Source organism: Giraffa tippelskirchi, chromosome 5 (assembly GCF_054371585.1).
Source record: "Giraffa tippelskirchi isolate mGirTip1 chromosome 5, T2T-mGirTip1v1.2.pri, whole genome shotgun sequence".
Lineage (NCBI taxonomy): Eukaryota > Metazoa > Chordata > Mammalia > Artiodactyla > Giraffidae > Giraffa > Giraffa tippelskirchi.
This window is the reverse complement of record NC_137279.1, coordinates 92,152,340-92,171,159: the sequence shown is the minus strand read 5'-3', so window position 1 is coordinate 92,171,159 and position 18,820 is coordinate 92,152,340. Positions and strand designations below refer to the sequence as shown.

The 18,820-nt window shown below is 41.5% G+C and overlaps 1 protein-coding gene across 2 annotated transcripts in view; it reads right to left on the bottom strand.

Moving 5' to 3' along the window:
- Positions 1 to 835: 835 nt before the first annotated feature.
- Positions 836 to 18,820, bottom strand: part of LOC145507501 (SLAM family member 9-like) — a 30,288-nt gene continuing 12,303 nt past the window's right edge. For both annotated transcript variants that reach the window (XM_081494079.1, XM_081494078.1), the window contains exons 4-7: positions 5,736 to 6,032; positions 4,021 to 4,149; positions 3,739 to 3,821; positions 836 to 3,465 (exon numbers count right to left, since the gene is read on the bottom strand). In XM_081494079.1, coding sequence (XP_081350205.1) covers positions 3,373 to 3,465; positions 3,739 to 3,821; positions 4,021 to 4,149; positions 5,736 to 6,032 — 602 coding nt within the window. In that variant the 3' untranslated portion in view covers positions 836 to 3,372. The remainder of the gene's footprint in view (positions 3,466 to 3,738; positions 3,822 to 4,020; positions 4,150 to 5,735; positions 6,033 to 18,820) is intronic.

Below are 18,820 nucleotides of genomic sequence, written 5' to 3'. Positions count from 1 at the left end.
AATAAGAGAATTCTAGGCAGAAACAAAGACTCTGAGGCAAGAGCATAACTGTTGTGTTAAAGGTATAGCCAAAAGCCCAATGTCCTAGAGTGGATTAAGGAAGGAAGGGAGTGTGGGAGATGGGGTCAGGTGCTGTAGGGCCTTGCGGGAAAAGTGAGAGTGAAAAAAGAATACTCAGCTAAGGAGTAATGAAATGAAACATGTTTGAAGGGATCACTCTTGGTGGCATTTTGTGAATAGTCTTTAAGAGACCAAGAACAGAAACAGGGAGACTGTGAGACTATTGCAGTAGTGCAGAAGAGAGATGATTGTCATATTGGATCAAGTAGGTAGTGACAGGTAGTTATATTATGTGTATGTGTTTATCTATATAACGAAAAGAAAATCAGTATTTACTAAGAGAGTTTGGGGTATAAAAAAAGAATGAAGTCAAGAGTGACACCAAGATCTGGTAGCCAGAACAAAAGGAAGGAGAGAGGTAATATTTACTGAATGGATGTATATGGAAAGTATGTTTAGGGAGTTCAAATTTCAACATTCTATACATCCAAATGAAGATGTCATGTAAGTAGTAGATATTTTAGGTAGACAATGTGGTTAAAAGAATAAGAGAATGGAATACAAGAATCTTAATGAGAATTATCTCAAAGGCACATGGTGATCGGTTGGGTGTCTGGGATGAGGGAGAAGGAGTCGAAATGAATGAAATTATGATTCCCTGTGACCCAAATCACTTACACTCAGGAGACTTTGTGGAAGTACTTAATATCTGTGGATTATATGTCTTCATCTGTATGATAGAGATCTTTGCTCACAGAATTTTTAAAGGCATAAATGAGAGACTTATGGAAAGTTTATTGAATGTTGAATGATTTTATGAATAACATTGCAAAGGGGAAGCTGGTCTGAAGATGTGGTGATGACATCCACACATACCTTACAAGGAAAGACCGAGACCCAAGGGGCAGAAACATCTTCCCTTAAAATGTCTCATCTGCATCAGAAGTCAAGGTCTCTCATTCTGTGTTTCCCACCCACCAAGGCCACATTGTCCACTTCAGGAGTAATTCCTTTTTAACTACCAGTTGCTCCATATCAGTGAGGATACTAAGGCACCTTAGTCAGAGTCTGGGATCCTTGGGAGAGGAAAAATTGGAGGATATTCCCACCTGAACACTCGAGAATTTCAAGGTCTTCAGTGACTAACGGTGAAGGGGTGAGCTATGAACTTTGTTAGATTAGGTTTTGCTGTACCACTAACTAGTTTGAGATATTGGTTTTCTGTCCTGCAAAATGGGAATAATAATACCAATCTTAGAGTGTCATTGTAAGAATTAGAAGAATAATATTTCTAAAATGTATGGAACAAACCCTGGTTCATTACAGGTTCAGAAAAAAAAAGGTCTCTTCATTTTATCTTTGTCTAATTTTGGTGGAGTGGGAATGGCTACTGGATGGTCCCATCTTACAATGCTCTTGGGCTTATGGGCACTAATGCCCAGCCATGACCAGTTACCTGAGAAGTCCATGAGGAAATGGAGCCTATCTCTCCCTCAGTTTTCTGCTCCACCTGAGGAAGAGATCAGAAATGGTGTCCTATTACAGATTCCCCACCTCCTCCCTCACCTGTTCACCATCCAGCAGACTCTTAGTATTGCTTCACAGTGCTCAAGCCCTGAGCAGGGACTATGTTTAGACAGTCTGAAGGCAGATATGAGGCAGCTGAACTGAGGTGAGCAAGGAGGAGAACCAAGTGACCCAGGAATCTGGGCCAGCTGAGAAGCCACAGGAACTCACAGTGCTAGATTGAGCTAACTTCTGACCCAAGAGCTGGGACCCAAGGCAGGAAGCAGGGGCTTCCAAGAGGTGAGGACCTCCAGAGAAAGGAGAAGCTCCCCCACACCAAAGTGCAGCTGAAACAGGTCTTTGGGCAGTGTGAGGCTGTTGGTGGAGTGGGGATGTCCCCACAGGTGGGGTTGCTGGAGGTCATCACGTCCATTTTTGATTCCCTGTAGACTCACTACCGGAAAAATCTTCAGCAACCACTTCTTTGGGTCTCAGTCTGCTGAGTCCCCCTGGGAGTTGGGAAGAAGGGTTTCTTAGACCTTTCACAGACAGAGGGGCTTGTCCTTGTCTCCTTGGCACTGGTTTCCTGTGGCTCCAACACCCTCCTGAGGAAGCCTTAGATGAGTCTAGCAGGTAAGACTCATGACCAATCTCACAGCAGACTGTGGCAGGGCCTCAGTTATGTCCAAGGTGTTTGAAATGTCAGTATAGGAGAGACCATTTCTAAACCTCTGTGAACCAGACAGGCTTCATGGAACATGTGGTTAGGAAGAGGGCTTTAGGCAGGATGGTAGGGTTCCAGTAGTCAGGGGTGGGAGCAAGGAGCAGGGAAAGGGAACCATTATTCCCGACAGAGGGATGTGAGTGAGCAAAAAAGAGGCTGACCTAGAGAGGCCAGCAGGACTCTTCAATAGAAGCAACCAAAGTGGTCTATTTCAGATCTTCCCACAAAATTCACTCTTCCTATCCCCTGGAAGCCTCATCAAGGATGGTTGGAGGATACTGACATTCATCTTCATGACCAAGTACCCCTATTCCAGAAAGGGACAGGCTGGAGCTATTTTTCTAAGAATGCAACTCCTGACTTTGAGGTTCTAGGATTATTTTCTGAGAAATATAAGTCTTGGAAGGGGGTGAAGTGGTACAGATTCCTCTTTCAACTTTAAAGGAAGGTGGGTTTGGGGCCCTTGGGCCGAGTTGAGGCCAAAGTCCAGGTTAACACAAGTAGCCAAGAATAAGGTATATAATGTACTCTAGACACTCTTCCCAATACGAGTGTGGGAACACAGACTTTGCCCTGTGTGAGACACAAAGAAAGCCTCGGGCCAGTCCTCTGTGGGCTCCCACCTATATGTGCTGCCTCCATGGACCCCCAACTCAGTATCCAACACCAAGTTCCTGACTCCTTCCTCTGTGGCATGGACCATCTCCACACAGTCCCCATGCCTGGAATCATGTTCTCAGAAAGACATACACCAACCACACATCAGAGGCTATGGGGATTAACACAGTCAGGAAGGTCCTCTTTGGGAAGCTTCAGGAGGAGAGGGGTAAGAAGTTGAGTCAATGGCAGAGGAGAAGTGCTTGTTCTGCAGCTGTGAGGATACTGAGTGGGAGGGCAGCTTGGAGAGGCATCAGAGGAAGTGGTAGAACAACACAGGCCCAGGTAACTGTGGCCAGGAGGGTCAGAGTACAGCAAACCAAAGGCAGTTGGAACTGGACCAGAGGTGGAAGAGGCAGGTGTCTGCAGGGATCAAGCTCCTGGTGGAGGTGTCCTAGGAATGTCAGTTCTTCTGTTTCCTCCAATTAAATTATCTTCACGGCTTGACCTGGCTTACAGACCTCACTGTAGATAGTAGTGAGAGGTCCCCTTTCTTTCAGATGCTGTTCTCTGATAACCTGGGAATGAAAGACAAAGGGCTCCTGAAACAGCTGAGGGATAGAGGAGCCCTAGAAGGATCAGAATAGAACCAGTGGATGACATGCAATGCTTATAAATTCCCCTAAGTGCCCAGCATTATATCGGTCCCAAGCGCAAATTTTCTTAGTTAACACTGTTGATTGTCTGGAAAGTGTTAAAGAGGCAGTAGGAACAGAAACATCAGTGACAAGATTTGACAAACCCAGGCCAGGCAGTGAGAGACCTGGGAGAGCACAGTGCCCAGCTCTCACCTTGTTTGAGCTCTCTCGAGATTCCTTCTGGCTCAGCTCTACAAACTGGATGCTATCATAATCATCATCTTGTGATCTTGCACCTGAGAGATAGGCAGAGTGGAGCTTGAATCTGAGCCTTGGAAATTTGTACCCTCACCCACTGCTATGGACACAGACCGTGGCCAGACCTACTAAACCCTCTGTAGGGACATTCTCAGGCAACAAACTGTAGGAGAAAGGATATCAAGAACGCAGTGAGAAAGAGAGGTATGTGGGCATAAAAGGAGAAGGGCAACCTGCCTCTTCCAGTCTCCGTCTTCTTCCTACGTATCTTCCAAAGGTACAGCCCGCCTCCGAGGATCAATAACACAGCCGCAACTGCCCCAAAGATGCCTGGCAGGAGGTCATCATTGACCTGTTTGGCTGAATCTGTTTTCCTCAAACACAGAAGGCAAATAAGTGAAAGTCAAGAGAGAGCTTGAGATATTCATTGCCAATGGAAGATGACAACAGGTGGAGAAGTCTAAAGAGTCCTGGTTCAGAAGATGAAGAGGGAGAAGTGTAGCAGTTTCATTCCTTCAACCATGTCCTAAGCTCCTGCTTGGTGACAAGGGCACTGAGATGAGTAAGATGGGGTGGAGAGGACTGGGAATATATCAAAGGCTGCTAGCCAGAGGGATTGCAGTAAAACAGAGCTTTACCCCTTGCAAAGAGGTCCTCAGGGAGGACCTTCCAGAAAAGGTGATGCATAAACTGACCTTGAGGGATGAGTAGCAGTTTCCCAGATATTCAAGGTGGGTACAGCATTCCAGGAAGGAGAGATACCACATTTGGGAAATGGCAGTATCTAAAGCCAGCCCCTGGGAGTTGCCAGCACCTTATTGCAGCAGGCAGGACTGGGCAGGGAACGAGATGTAAGCGAGGGGGATTAGTGAGGGTTTATGGGTAATTCTGAGTATTGAAAATTACCTGACACTCTAGCCTTGGGGTACAGAGGTCCAATTAACAGATGTTTTAAGTGATCCTGACATTTCAGACCCCTGCACCAGCTCATGGAGGATGGTTTACAGAGGGTGAGACTGCACACAAGATAAAGTTATTCATTCATTCAATGCAACTTTGATTACATAAACTTTGGCCAGAAGCTTGTGCTTGCACAGGGATTCAAAGGAGAACAAAACATGGCTCTTGCCTTCATAGTGTTCCTGTCCATGGAGGAGACAAATCCATAAACAGATAATCACCACTCAGTATGGGGGTGGCCACAGACACCCTGAGGGAGTCGATGCCTGAAGGCAAGATGGCTACATTATTGCAGGGCTCTGTGCAAAATGAAAAGGCAGACTCCTTGTTAAAAAATTATTAAAATTTCAAGACATCAGTAGATTTTTAGACAAATTAGCAGATTTTTAGACCAATCATGGGGCCTATCTTAGGGCAAGGCCATGTGTGAATGTATTTTCACATGCCCACATATCTGCAGTGGCTGAGGAGAATGAAGTCGAGGAAACAGGGTGAAGAAGGGCTGATGGTCAAGGAAACAACATGTCCAGATGTGCAAAAACTTACAAAAGCAGGGCACATTCTGGAATGACAAACAAGGAATTCAGTGGTAAATGTATAAATAAGATCAGAAATGTGGACAGAGGAGCGTCTGAGCCCCTCCATGACATCCCACAGGAAGTCATGGAGGTGAGACTTGAGGAAAAGCCACAAATGACCCAGTATGATCACTTTCCTAAAGACCAGGCTGAATGCACAATGAATATTGGATAGTGGTGGAGAGAGGTACTGAAAAACTACTACCTGGACTGGCAGGGGCAAGCAAGTAGGTCATGGATGTGAGACACACTCAAAAGCAAAAATAAGTTAGATGTTTTTCCTAGACTCCTGTGTGAAGTGGCCAGATAGAAAGCAGTGCTAACAAAATGGTGGGAAGAAAAACTCTGAACCCTCAGACCACAGAGCTATCTGAGCTTTGAAAGTGCTCCTCCCCTCTGGCAGATTGCACTCACCATGGACGCAGACTCTTCCAAGGTCGAAGGAGGCAGTTTTATTTCCCACTGGGTTGCTGACCACACAGATGAGGCTGGCATGGTGCTGGCCTCTAGGCAAGCTCACAGCCAGGATGCATGAGTTGGAGGCTGGTTCTAATGTCCTTCTCTGCTCACATTCTTTGGGGAGGCCGTTGTTCTCCCAGGTCACATTCAGGTCTTCTGTGGCCCCAGAGGCCCTGCACTCCAGGGTGATGTTGCACCAGTCTGGTGTGATGGATGTTGGCCCCATCAGAATCTGGGGAAAGGGCACAGGCTCTGGGGTAGGAGGCAACAAAAGAATTAAATTTCACATATGTGGAAAACATTACATGCCACAGTTTAATATCTATTACCTCATTGAAGCCAAGGTGTATAAAGAAAGTGAGTGAGTGAGTGATAGTCGCTCAGTCATGTCTGACTCTCTGCGATCCCATGGACTGTAGCCTGCCAGTCACCTCTGTCCATGGAATTTTCAAGGCAAGAACATTGGAGTAGGTTACCATTTCCTTCTCCTATAAAGAAAGTGGGTGCATTTTATACTTAAAACATAATTTTCCTAAAGCTAAATATTCACCAAGAACTTGGAATGGGGCCATTGGGTTAGGCCCTATGTAATTTCACTAGGTTTCACAAGCCTTAGGAATCATCCACAAGAAAGTAAAATTTGGATTCCATTTTCTTAGGGCCTATTATTTTTTTAAAATTGGATTTTTACCAGAAAAGAAAGAAGTTTGTGAGCTTGGGACAGAAGGGCTTGTCCTGGTTCATGGCCTGTGTCTCCAGCTGAGATGAAGCACGGGACAGCACAGATCTTATGGGGAAGGACATGTGGTTAGTTCTGGAAGGCCAGAGAAAGGCACTAGGCTTCCAAAACTAGGGAGACATTTGTGGGAGATGCAGTGGTAGCAACCAGAAATGACAATTCCAAATGTGGTTAGAACATGTCACTGAACTTGTGGTATAGACAGGAAGAAAAGTGACAGATTTACAAGCTGTCTTAGAAATCCCATGGAGACTTATGAGTTGTCTTCTCCATAGAAGGATATTTCCCTATGCATGGAGGTTCTTTAGGAAAAGACAGTGTTCACTAAATGGGTGCCTTAATAAGCATTGCAGTGTAAACTTTCTCTGTGCTTAAGTAGCATTTAAGAGCTAAATTGTGGCGTTTTTTCTGAGTGAGGCCATTAATGGATTGGCTCTGAGCGAGAAGACAGTGTACAGGGGATACTAATTACACTTGGATTTCCAAATCATGGTACAATAATAGCCCCTCAAAGATGTCCATGTCTTAATCCCTGGAACCTGTGGCTATGTTACATTACATGAAAAAGGGGAATTAAGGTAGCAGATAGAATGAAGGTTGCTAATCAGTTGACCTTAAAATAGTGAGATTTTCCTGGATTATCTGCATGGGCAAAATGCAACCATAAGTTTCCTTGAAAGAGAAAGAAGGCACTGCTGCCATCAAGACACCAAGATATATGATTTAACAACTACCCATGGGCAGAAATACCTCTATGAGATCTTCAGAGTTCAGTTTGGGGATTCCAGCACTTTGATGAAACAAAAATCCTAGTTCAGCCATCAGGAAAGGGTAGGAAGAACAGTTTCATTTTACCTCATCATCTTGATCCCATGCCAGCATGACTCAGTGCTGAGAGATACCTCTAGACTGTGACTTTTCCCACAGGAGAAAGAGGGAATGAAGTGATAGTCTAGCTTCCCCATAATTTGTGAGACACTGCCTGGGAAGCTGGCTTCTGTCTCACTGTACCCGGAACAATGAAGACATTATTCGAGGGTGCATGCACATGTGCTAAGTCACTTCAGTTGTGTCTGACTCTGCTAACCTATGGACTGTAGCTCACCAGACCCCTCTGTCCATGGGATTCTCCAGGCAAGAATACTGGACTGGATTGCCATGCCCTTCTCCAGGGGATCTTCCCAACCCAGGGATTGAACCCACATCTCTTATGTCTCCTGCATTGGCAGGTGGGTTCTTTACCAAACAAATGTAAGTGGAAGGGCATCACAGCAATTTGGACACATGGCCCTGAAAACTATTTCTCACATATACTCACAGATGGTGGTCAATGCAACCCTATACCCAGAAACTCACATACTCTGGCAGCCAGCATCCCACATGTCTCTATAGCTGAAGCCTCACATTTGTTGAGCTTTACAGTGAAGACTCTTGAGAGTCCCTTGGACTGCAAGAAGATTCAACCAGTCCATCCTAAAGGAGATCAGTCCTGGGTGTTCATTGGAAGGACTGATGTTGAAGCTGAAACTCCAGTACTTTGGCCACCTGATGCGAAGAGTTGACTCATTGGAAAAGACCCTGATGCTGTGAAGAATTGGGGGCAGGAGGAGAAGGGGACGACAGAGGATGAGATGGCTGGATGGCATCATTGACTCGATGGACATGAGTTTGGGTAAACTCCGGGAGTTGGTGATGGACAGGGAGGCCTGGTGTGCTGTGATTCATGGGGACACAAAGAATCGGACACGACTGAGTGGCTGAACTGACTGAACTGACAGTGAATGTCTTTTTTTTTCCCCCCTTAAAGCCAGCCCTAAAAGACTGGAAGAAGAGGCTGCTTACTCAAATACACAGACACCGATGCAAGGCTACAAGAATGGAGAATCAGGGAAACATGACAATACCAAAGGAGCAAAACTAACTCCAATAATCAACCTCAAAGAAATAGAGATCTATAAAATGCCTAACAAAGAATTCAATATAGTAATGTTAAATAAGCTCAGCAAGCTACCAAAGAACACAGACAGACCACTAAGCAGAATTTGGAAAACAATTTGTGACCAAAATGAGAAGTTCAACACAGAGATGGGAAACATTCAGAAGAACCAAACAGAAATTCTGGAACTAAAAATATGACTGCATTAAAAATTCAATAAGGGGTCTCATCAGCAGACTTGATCAAGCAGAAGAAACAACCAGCAAAGTTAAAGATAGAGCATTTGAAATTATACAGTCAGAGCAGGAAAAGTAAAAAGAGTGGAAAAAGTCTATGGAATACCACAGGGAAGTCAATACACACAATATGGGAGTTCCAAAGAGAAGACAAAGAAAAAAAGTAGAAAGCTTATTTAAAGAAATTATGGCTGAAAAATTCCTAAGTCTGGGCAAGTAAATGTACATTCAGATTCATGAAGCCCAAAGGTTCCATGATGGTATAATCAAAGAAGTATAAATCAAGACATGTAATAATTGAATATTCAAAAGTCAAAGACAAAGATAGACTTTTGAAAATATCAAGAGAAGAGCATCATATACAAGGGAATCTCTATAAGAATATCATCAAAAGAAGAGGAGGAAAAGAAAGAGGAGGGGAGACAGGAGGAGGAGGGAGGCGGGCGAATAGAAGAAACGGCAGCACCAGCAAACATCTACGGGCATCAATCCTCCAGGGTTGTTTTAAGTGCTTTACATGTATTAGCTTATTACAAACACTCCAGTGAAAGATACTGTTTTTATTCACATAATACAAGAGGACACTTAGGCACACCAAAATTGAGTAAATAGAGATTCCATGGCCAATAAGTGGCAGAGTCAGGAAGGTTATTCTTGAGGTTACCAACAAGACACTGTTCATGCCCTTAGATGATTTGTTAATGTCTCTTGGCACTATTATTGAGTTCTCGAGCATGGTCACCTCTAGAAGTGGTGCCTTACTCAATGCAATGCAATGGTTATAACCATTAAGGCCAGAGCTGGGAGATACAGAAGGACTTTCACTCAGAATGGGCAGAAGAAAGTGAGACCACCATAAAAATTTGTTGACAATAGCTTCAAGCAACATGACATGGCTTGGAGAATTTGGTAATTAGCATCGACAAAAGTATCCTTTTATTATGAGAGATACTTTTGACTGAATAAGGGATATGGTCAGTGTTCTTTTCTACACTCATAGTTACAGCCGTCAGCCACTAGAAGTCTTTGCAGATGACAAAAAAGCATGGAGAAGACGTCATTTGTTCAGCTTCTCTGTATACTTGAATGACAGCTTCAATGTTAGCACTTCTGTAGCTATAGTGCAATCTCTTGGAAGGGTGGGGCCATTTAATCTTTGCCTGCACAGTGTCTAGAACTCAGCAGTCATTTAGATATATGACTTAATATTCATTTAGGAAGAATGATTATTAAGAGCCAATAAACTGCAATGGATACAAGAAATAACATAAATGTCTGGCCTCTAGGCTTTGGGGATCAGAAAGGCTTGTGCTCTGGGTCCAGGCTCTGCCACCTCCTGGCTGGGTGATTAAAGAAATCACTTAAGCATTCTAAACCTCAATTTCCTTACTTATAGAAGGAGAGAATTACAACATATATTTCTTGGAGATTTTTTTTTTTGACCTCAAGTCATTTCTCTCTCTCTTTTCTTTTAAAATTTATTTTAGTTGGAGGCTAATTACTTTACAATATTGTAGTGGTTTTGCCATACATTGACATGAACCCACCACGGGTGTACATGTGTTCCCCATCTTGAACCACCCTCACACCTCCCTCCCCATCCCATTCCTCTGGGTCATCCCGGGGCACCAGCCCTGAACACCCTGTCTCATGCATTGAATTTGGACTGGCGATTCGTTTCACATATGATAATATACATGTTTCAATGCCAGTCTCCCCAGTCATCGCACCCTTGCCCTCTCCCATAGAGTCCAAAAGACTGTTCTATATGTCTGTGTCTCTTTTGCTGTCTCGCATATAGGGTCATCGTTACCATCTTTCTAAATTCCATATATGTGCCGTTAGTATACTGTATTGGTGTTTTTCTTTCTGGCTTACTTCACTCTATACAATAGGCTCCAGTTTCATCCACCTCATTAGAACTGATTCAAATGTATTCTTTTTAATGGCTGAGTAATATTCCATTGTGTATATGTACCACAGCTTTCTTATCCATTTGTCTGCTGATGGACATGTAGGTTGCTTCCATGTCCTGGCTATTATAAACAGTGCTGCAATGAACATTGAGGTACATGTGTCTCTTTCAATTCTGGTTTCCTCGGTGTGTATGCCCAGCAGTGGAATTGCTGGGTCATATGGCAGTTCTATTTCCAGTTTTTTAAGGAATCTCCACACTGTTCTCCATAGTGGCTGTACTAGTTTGCATTCCCACCAACAGTGTAAGAGGGTTCCCTTTTCTTCTTGGAGATATTTTGAAGATGCGATTATGAGGTAAGAATTGAGAGTATGAACTGTGGAACAGACTTGCAATGATTTTGAATTTTTGCCCTGTCTCTTAATTAGATAAATGATCCTCGAGAAATTATCTAAACTCACTGCATCTAAGTTTTCTCATCTGAAAAATGTGATAATAATAGTATTTACCTCATGGGGTTTTTGTGAGGACTAAGTTAATACATATAAAGTGCTGAGAACAATGTCTGTCACATAGGAAGTTCTGTTTAAATGTTCAGTCTTAGAAATGCTTTTAAAGCTCATGACACACTGAAAATGCTTGATTAATGGTTGCAAATAGGAAAAGGAGTACGTCAAGGCTGTATATTGTCATCCTGCTTATTTAACTTATATGCAGAGTACATCATGAGAAACACTGGGCTGGAGGAAGCACAAGCTGGAATCAAGATTGCTGGGAGAAATATCAATAACCTCAGATATGCAGATGACACTACCCTTATGGCAGAAAGCGAAGAGGAACTAAAAAGCCTCTTGGTGAAAGTGAAAGAGGAGAGTGAAAAAGATGGCTTAAAATTCAACATTCAGAAAACTAAGATTATGGCATCTGGTCCCATCACTTCATGGGAAATAGATGGGGAAACAGTGGAAACAGTGTCAGATTTTAGTTTCTTGGGCTCCAAAATCACAGCAGATGGTGATTGCAGCCATGAAATTAAAAGTTGCTTACTGCTTGGAAGGAAAGTTATGACCAACCTAGATGGCATATTAAAAAGCAGAGACATTCTTTTGCCAACAAAGGTCCATCTAGTCAAGGCTATGGTTTTTCCAGTAGTCATGTATGCATGTGAGAGTTGGACTGTGAAGAAAGCTGAGTGCCAAAGTATTGATGCTTTTGAACTGTGGTGTTGGAGAAGACTCTTGAGAGTCCCTTGGACTGCAAGGAGATCCAACAAGTCCATTCTCGAGATCAGTCCTGTGTGTTCATTAGAAGGACTGATGTTGAAGCTGAAACTCCAATACTCTGGCCACCTCATGCGAAGGGTTGACTCATTTGAAAAGACCCTGATGTTGGGAAGGATTGGGGGCAGGAGGAGAAGGGGACGACAGAGGATGAGATGGCTGGATGGCATCACCGACTCGATGGACATGACTTTGGGTAAACTCCAGGAGTTGGTGATGGATGAGGAGGCCTGGCGTGCTGGGATTCATGGGGTTGCAAAGAGTCGGACATGACTGAGCGACTGAACTGAACTGAATAGTGTATTTTACTGGTAATAGTCAACATTAGCTGAAAGGATGGGGCATCTACTGTGAAATGTGAATAAATTGCAAATTGCTACATTGTTATGATTTTAATAGTGCTATTGTCTGTTTCCTGTTAGTGACACTCTAAAATGTTCGCTCATCAAAAAAAAAAAAGAAGAAGAAGAAGAACATCATCAGATTTCTCAGCAGAAACCTTATAGACAAGAGAAAATGGAATGATGTATTCAAAGTACTGAAAAAACCCCACTGGTAACCAAGATTATTATACCTGGTAAGAGTGTCCTTTAAAAAAGAAGAAGAGATAAAGACTCTCCAAGACAAGCAAAAATTGAGAGAGTTTTTCATCATTAAACCTGCCTTATAAGATATGCCAAAGGGAGCTCTTAATGTTGAAATAAAAAAATGCTAAAAATGTACAAAATCATATAAAAGTATGTATCACTGACAATATAGATAAATGTAATATGCAATGTTGCAATAATATGTAATTGTGCTGCATAAGTCACTTTTTAACTTTGATGTAACAGTTAAAGACAAAAGTATTCGGAATAATTATAATAGAAACATATGTTAATGAGTACAAAATATAAAAAAATTTAAATTGTGACATAATAACATAAAATATGTGTGTGTGGGTAGAAGTAAAAGTGCAAAGTTTTTGCATGTGATTGAAATTAAATTAGTTGTTCAAAATAGGCTATTACAAATATGTTTTATCTAAGCTGCATGGTAACTACAAAAAGTATACCTAAAAAAGATACATGCAAGAAAAAGAGAAAGAAACCAACGCACATTAATAGTGAAAAATCATCAAATTGCAAGGGAAGACAGTAAGGGAGAAAGAATGGAACAAAAGAACTACAAAACAGATTAAACAAAATGACAATTATAAATAAACAAATGGGTCTTAATTAAACTTAAAAGCTTTTGCACAGCAAAGGAAACCATAAACAAGATGAAAAAAGCCCTCAGAATGGGAGAAAATATTTGCAAATGAAGCAATAAAAGACTAATCTTCAAAATATACAAGTACCTCATGCAGCTGAAAAAAAAAATCAATCAAAAAACGGTAGAAGACCTAAATAGATGTTTCTCCAAAGAAGACATTCCCGTGACCAACAAACACAGGAAAAGATGCTCAACATCGCTCATTACTAGAGAAATGCAACTCAAAACTATAATGAGGTATCACCTCACACAGGTCAGAAGGGCCATCATCAAAAAATCTACAGACAACAAATACTAGAGAGGGTGTGGAGAACTTGCACGGTTGGTGGGAATGTAAATTGACACAACCGCTATGGAGAGCAGTATGCTGCTGCTGCTGCTGCTGCTGCTAAGTCGCTTCAGTCGTGTCCGACTCTGTGCCACCCCATAGACGGCAGCCCACCAGGCTCCGCCATCCCTGGGATTCTCCAGGCAAGAATACTGGAGTGGGTTGCCATTTCCTTCTCCAGTGCATGACTGGGAAAAGTGAAAGTGAAGTCGCTCAGTCATGTCCGACTCTTAGCGATCCCATGGACTGCAGCCTACCAGGCTCCTCCGTCCATGGGATTTTCCAGGCAAGAGTACTGGAGTGGGGTGCCATTGCCTTCTCCAGAGCAGTATGGGGATTCCCTAAAAACTAAAAATACAACTATCGTATGACCCAGTAATTCCACTACTGGGCACACACCTGAGAAAACCATAATTCAAAAAGATCCGTGGCTTTTTTCACTTGTAAAAATACATTTATGAAAAAAATACATTTATGATTCATCCACTTGCTGCATGCATCAAGTATGTTACTTTTATTGCCAACTAGAATCCCATTGTATAGATATAACATAGCTTTTAAAAATTTTGTTTGTTTTTGACAATTGTCTTTTAGCAAAACATCTTGGTTGTTGCTAGTTTGGAGTGATTATGAATAAAGCTACCCTAAACATTAAAAAATAATTAAACTTTAAAAAAAGACCTATGCACCCCAATGTTCATAGTAGCACTATTTACAATAGCCAGGACGAGGAAGAAATCTAGCTATCCATCAACAGATGAATAGGTAAAGAAGTTGTGGTACACATATACAATAGAATACTACTCAGCCATAAAAGAAAATGAACTTGAGTCATAGTGAGGTGGATGAACCTAGAGCCTGTTATCCAGAGTGAAGTAAGCCAGAAAGAGAAAAACAAATATTATATATTAACACATATATATGGAATCTAGAAAAATGGTACTTATTTGCAGGGCAGGAATAGAGATAAAGAATGTAAAGAATGAACTTATGGACACAGTGGGGGAAGGAGAGGGTGGGATGAACTGAGGGAGTAGCACTGACATATATATACACTGCCATGTGTAAAATAGACAGCTAGTGAGAAGCAGCTGTAGAACACAGGGAACTCAGCTGTAGGTCAGTGATGACCTAGAGGGCTGGGATAGGGGGTGGGGTGGGAGGGAGGGTCAAGACAGAGGGGATATATGTATACTTATAGTTGATTCATATTTTTTATGGCAGCTACCAACACAACATTGTAAAGCAATTATACCGCAGTAAAAAAATATCCCCCCAAACCAAAAATGAATTTATAAATTCTTATGATTAACATTTACTTTAAATATAGATTAAGCTCCCCAATAAAAGACATAGAGTGACTGAATGAATAAAACAAGACTTAACTTTACATATATATGATATACAATATCAATATATGATATCTACAAGAGACTCACTTTAGTTTTAGGGGCATACATAGGCTAAATGTGAGGGATGGGAAAAGATATTCCATGCAAATGGGAACCAGAAGAAAGTATGGGTGGCTACACTGATAGCAAACAAAATAGACATTAAATCAAAAGCTATCATGAAGACAAAGGAAGTCCTTACATAATGATAGAGGGTCAATTCAATAGGAAGATATAACAATGATAAATATCTATGCATCCAACATCAGAGCACCTATAATATATAGAGCATACAGTGACAGAAGAAATAGATAGGAATAGAATGATTGTGGACTTGAATACCCTGCTTTCAAGAATGGATAGAAAATTTAGACAGGAAATCAAGAAGGAAACAGCAGACTTGAACAATACTATAGACCAAATGGACCTAACATATATTGTATATATGTATGTATTTTGTATGAAAGTTGCTCAGTTGCATCTGATGCTTTGCGATGCCATGGACTATACATTCCATAGAATTTTCCAGGCCAGAATACTGGAGTGGGTAGCCTTTCCCTTCTTCACGGGATCTTCCCAACCCAGGGAATGAACCCAGGTGCCCCCCATTGCAGGCAGGTTCTTTACCAGCTGAACCACAAAGGAAGCCCAAGAATACTGGAGTGGGTAGTCTATCCCTTCGCCAGTGGATCTTCCTGACTCAGGAATCGAACAGGAGTTTCCTGCATTGCAGGTGATTCTTTACCAACTATATTATTAGAACCAAATGGATCTAACAAACAGAATATTATACCCAAAGCAGTAGAATTCATTTTCTTCTCAAGTGCACACAGTACATTCTCCATGATACATCATCATATGTTAGGCCATGAAACAATACTTAAGATTTAAGAAATCATATCAAATATCTTTTCCATCACAATGGAATGAAATTAGAAAACAATAAATGAAGAAAAATGGGAAAATTTACAAACACATGGAAATTACCAGCCCATTTTTGAACAACTGTTGAGTCAAAGAAGAAATCTTAAGGGAAATAAGAAAATATCTTGAGTAAAAGAAAAGGAAAAAAATATCCAAGCTAGGGATCGAACTCAGATCTCCCGCATTGCAGGCGGATTCTTTACCAGCCGAGCCACAAGGGAAGCCCATAAAACCTACAGAAGGAAGCAAAAGAAGTACTAAACCAACAAACACATGAAAAGATATTCAACATTGCTCATCATTAGAGAAATGCAAATCAAAGCTACAATGAGGTATCACCTCACACAGGTCAGAATCAGTTCAGTTCACTTCAGTCTCTCAGTCATGTCCAACTCTTTGCAACCCCGTGGACTGCAGCACGCCAGTCCTCCCTGTTCCTCATCTTTCCCCAAAGTTTGCTCAAATTCATGTCCATTGTATCAGTGATGCCATCCAGCCATCTCATTCTCTGATGCCCTCTTCTCTTTCTGCCCTCAATCTTTCCCAGGATCAGAGACTGTTCACAGTTGGCTGTTCACATCAGATGACCAAAATACTGGAGCTTCAGCTTCAGCATCAGTCATTCCAATGAGTATTCAGGGTTGATATCCTTTAGGATGGGCTGGTTTGATCTCCTTGCTGTCCAAGGGACTTTCAGGAGTCTTCTCCAGCACCACAGTTCGAAGGCATCAATTATTTTGCATTCTACCTTCCTTATGGTCCAGTTTTCACAACCACACGTGACCACTGGGAAGACCATAACCTTTACTATATGGACCTTTGTTGGCAAAGTAATGTCTCTGCTTTTCAACACACTGTCCAGGTTTGTTATAGCTTTTCTGCCAAGAAGCAATTGTCTTCTGATTTCATGGCTGCAGTAATTACCCACAGTGATTTTAGAGCCCAGGAAGAGGAAATCTGCCACTACTTCCACATTTTTCCTTTCTATTTGCCATGAAGTAATGGGGGCCAGATGCCATGATCTTAGTTTTTCTTTAATTAGTTTACTTATCTATTTTTTAATTTTACAATATTGTATTTGTTTTGTGATACATTGACATGAATCCACCACGGGTGTATATGTGTTCCCCTTCCGAAACTCCCCTCCCACCTCCCTCCCCATCCCATCCCTCCGGGTCATCCCTGTGCACCAGCCCCGAGCACCCTGTATCATACATCGAACCTGGACTGGCGATTCGTTTCACATATAATAATTTACATGCTTCAATGCCATACTCCCATATCATCCCGCCCTCGCCCTCTCCCATAGAGTCCATACAGATGGCTAACAAACACATGAAAAGATGCTCAATATCACTCATTATCAGAGAAATGCAAATCAAAACCACAATGAGGTACCATTTCACGCCTGTCAGAATGGCTGCTATCCAAAAGTCTACAAGCAATAAATGCTGGAGAGGGTGTGGAGAAAAGGGAACACTCTAACACTGTTGGTGGGAATGCAAACTAGTATAGCCACTATGGAGAACAGTGTGGAGATTCCTCAAAAAACTGATCTTAATTTTTTTAATGTTTAGTTTTAGGTCGGCTCTTTCACTCTCCTCCTTCACCCTCATCAAGAGGTTCTTTAGTTCCTCTTCATTAGAGTGGTGTCATCCACATAACTGAGGTTGTTGATATTTCTCCAACCTGTTTTGATTCCAGCTGTATCTCATCCAGCCCGGCATTTCTAATGATGTGCTCAGTGCATAGGTTAAACAAACAGGGTGACAGCAGGCAGCCTTGTCATACTCCTTTCTCAAAAGCTACCATATGACCCAGCAATTCCACTACTGGGCATATACTCGGAGAAAACCATAGCTCAAAAAGACACATACCCCAGTGTTCACTACAGCACTATTTACAATAGCCAGGACATGGAAGCAACCTAGATGTCTATAAGCAGATGAATGGATAAATTGTTACCTATACAATGGACTATTACTCAGCCATGAAAAGGAACTAATTTGAGTCAGTTGTAGTGAAGTGGATGAACCTAGAACCTGTTATGCAGAGTGAAGTAAGTCAGAAGGAGAAATACAAATATCACGTATTAACACATATATATGGAATCTAGAAAAATGGCACTGATGAACCTAATTTCAGGGCAGGAACAGAAATTTGGAAGTAGAGAAGAAACTTGTGGACACAGTCGGGAAAGAGGAGGGTGGGATGAATTAAGAGAGTAACTTTGCAATATACACATTATTATGTCTGAAATAGATAGCTAGTGGGAAGTTAACACAGCAAGCACAGCCCGGTATTCTGTGATGACCTAGAGGGGTGGGCTAGGTAGAGTGGGAGGGAGGATTAAGAAGGAGAGAACATATTTATATTTATGGCTGATTCACGTTGTTGTAAGGTAGAAACCAACACAACATTGTAAAGCAATTATCCTCCAATTAAAAAATAAATTAAAAAAAGCAGTACTAAGAAAGAATGTTATAGTGATAAACACATTAAAAGATAAAGTTCTCAAGCTACTTAAGTTTACATCTCAAGGAACTAAGAAAACAAAGAAAAACCTAAGCCAGAAGTTGGCAGAAGTAAGGAAGTCATAAGCATTATAGCAGAAATGAATGAAATAGAGACTAGAAAGACAATAAAAAATTCAGTGAACCTAAGAGTGTATGGGAAAGATAAGCAAAATTGACTTAGCAAGACAAGAAAAAAACAAGGAAGAATCAATTAATATCAGAAAATGAGGTTACTGGTGCACAGAAATAAAGAGATCATAAGAAACCATTATTAAAAATTATATACCATAAAACTATAAAATCCTGAAAAAAAGGATAAATTCTTAGAAACATAGAGCCTATACAGTTTGAATCAATAGAAAGTATGCAACTCGAACAGATCAATAATAATAAATAAGGAGTTTTAATTAGCAATCAAAAACTTCCCGATAAAGAAAGTTCCATGACTGAATGGAGTCACAGGTGAATTTTATCAAATCACATACCAAAGAATTAATCTAACCCTCTTAAACTCTTCCAAA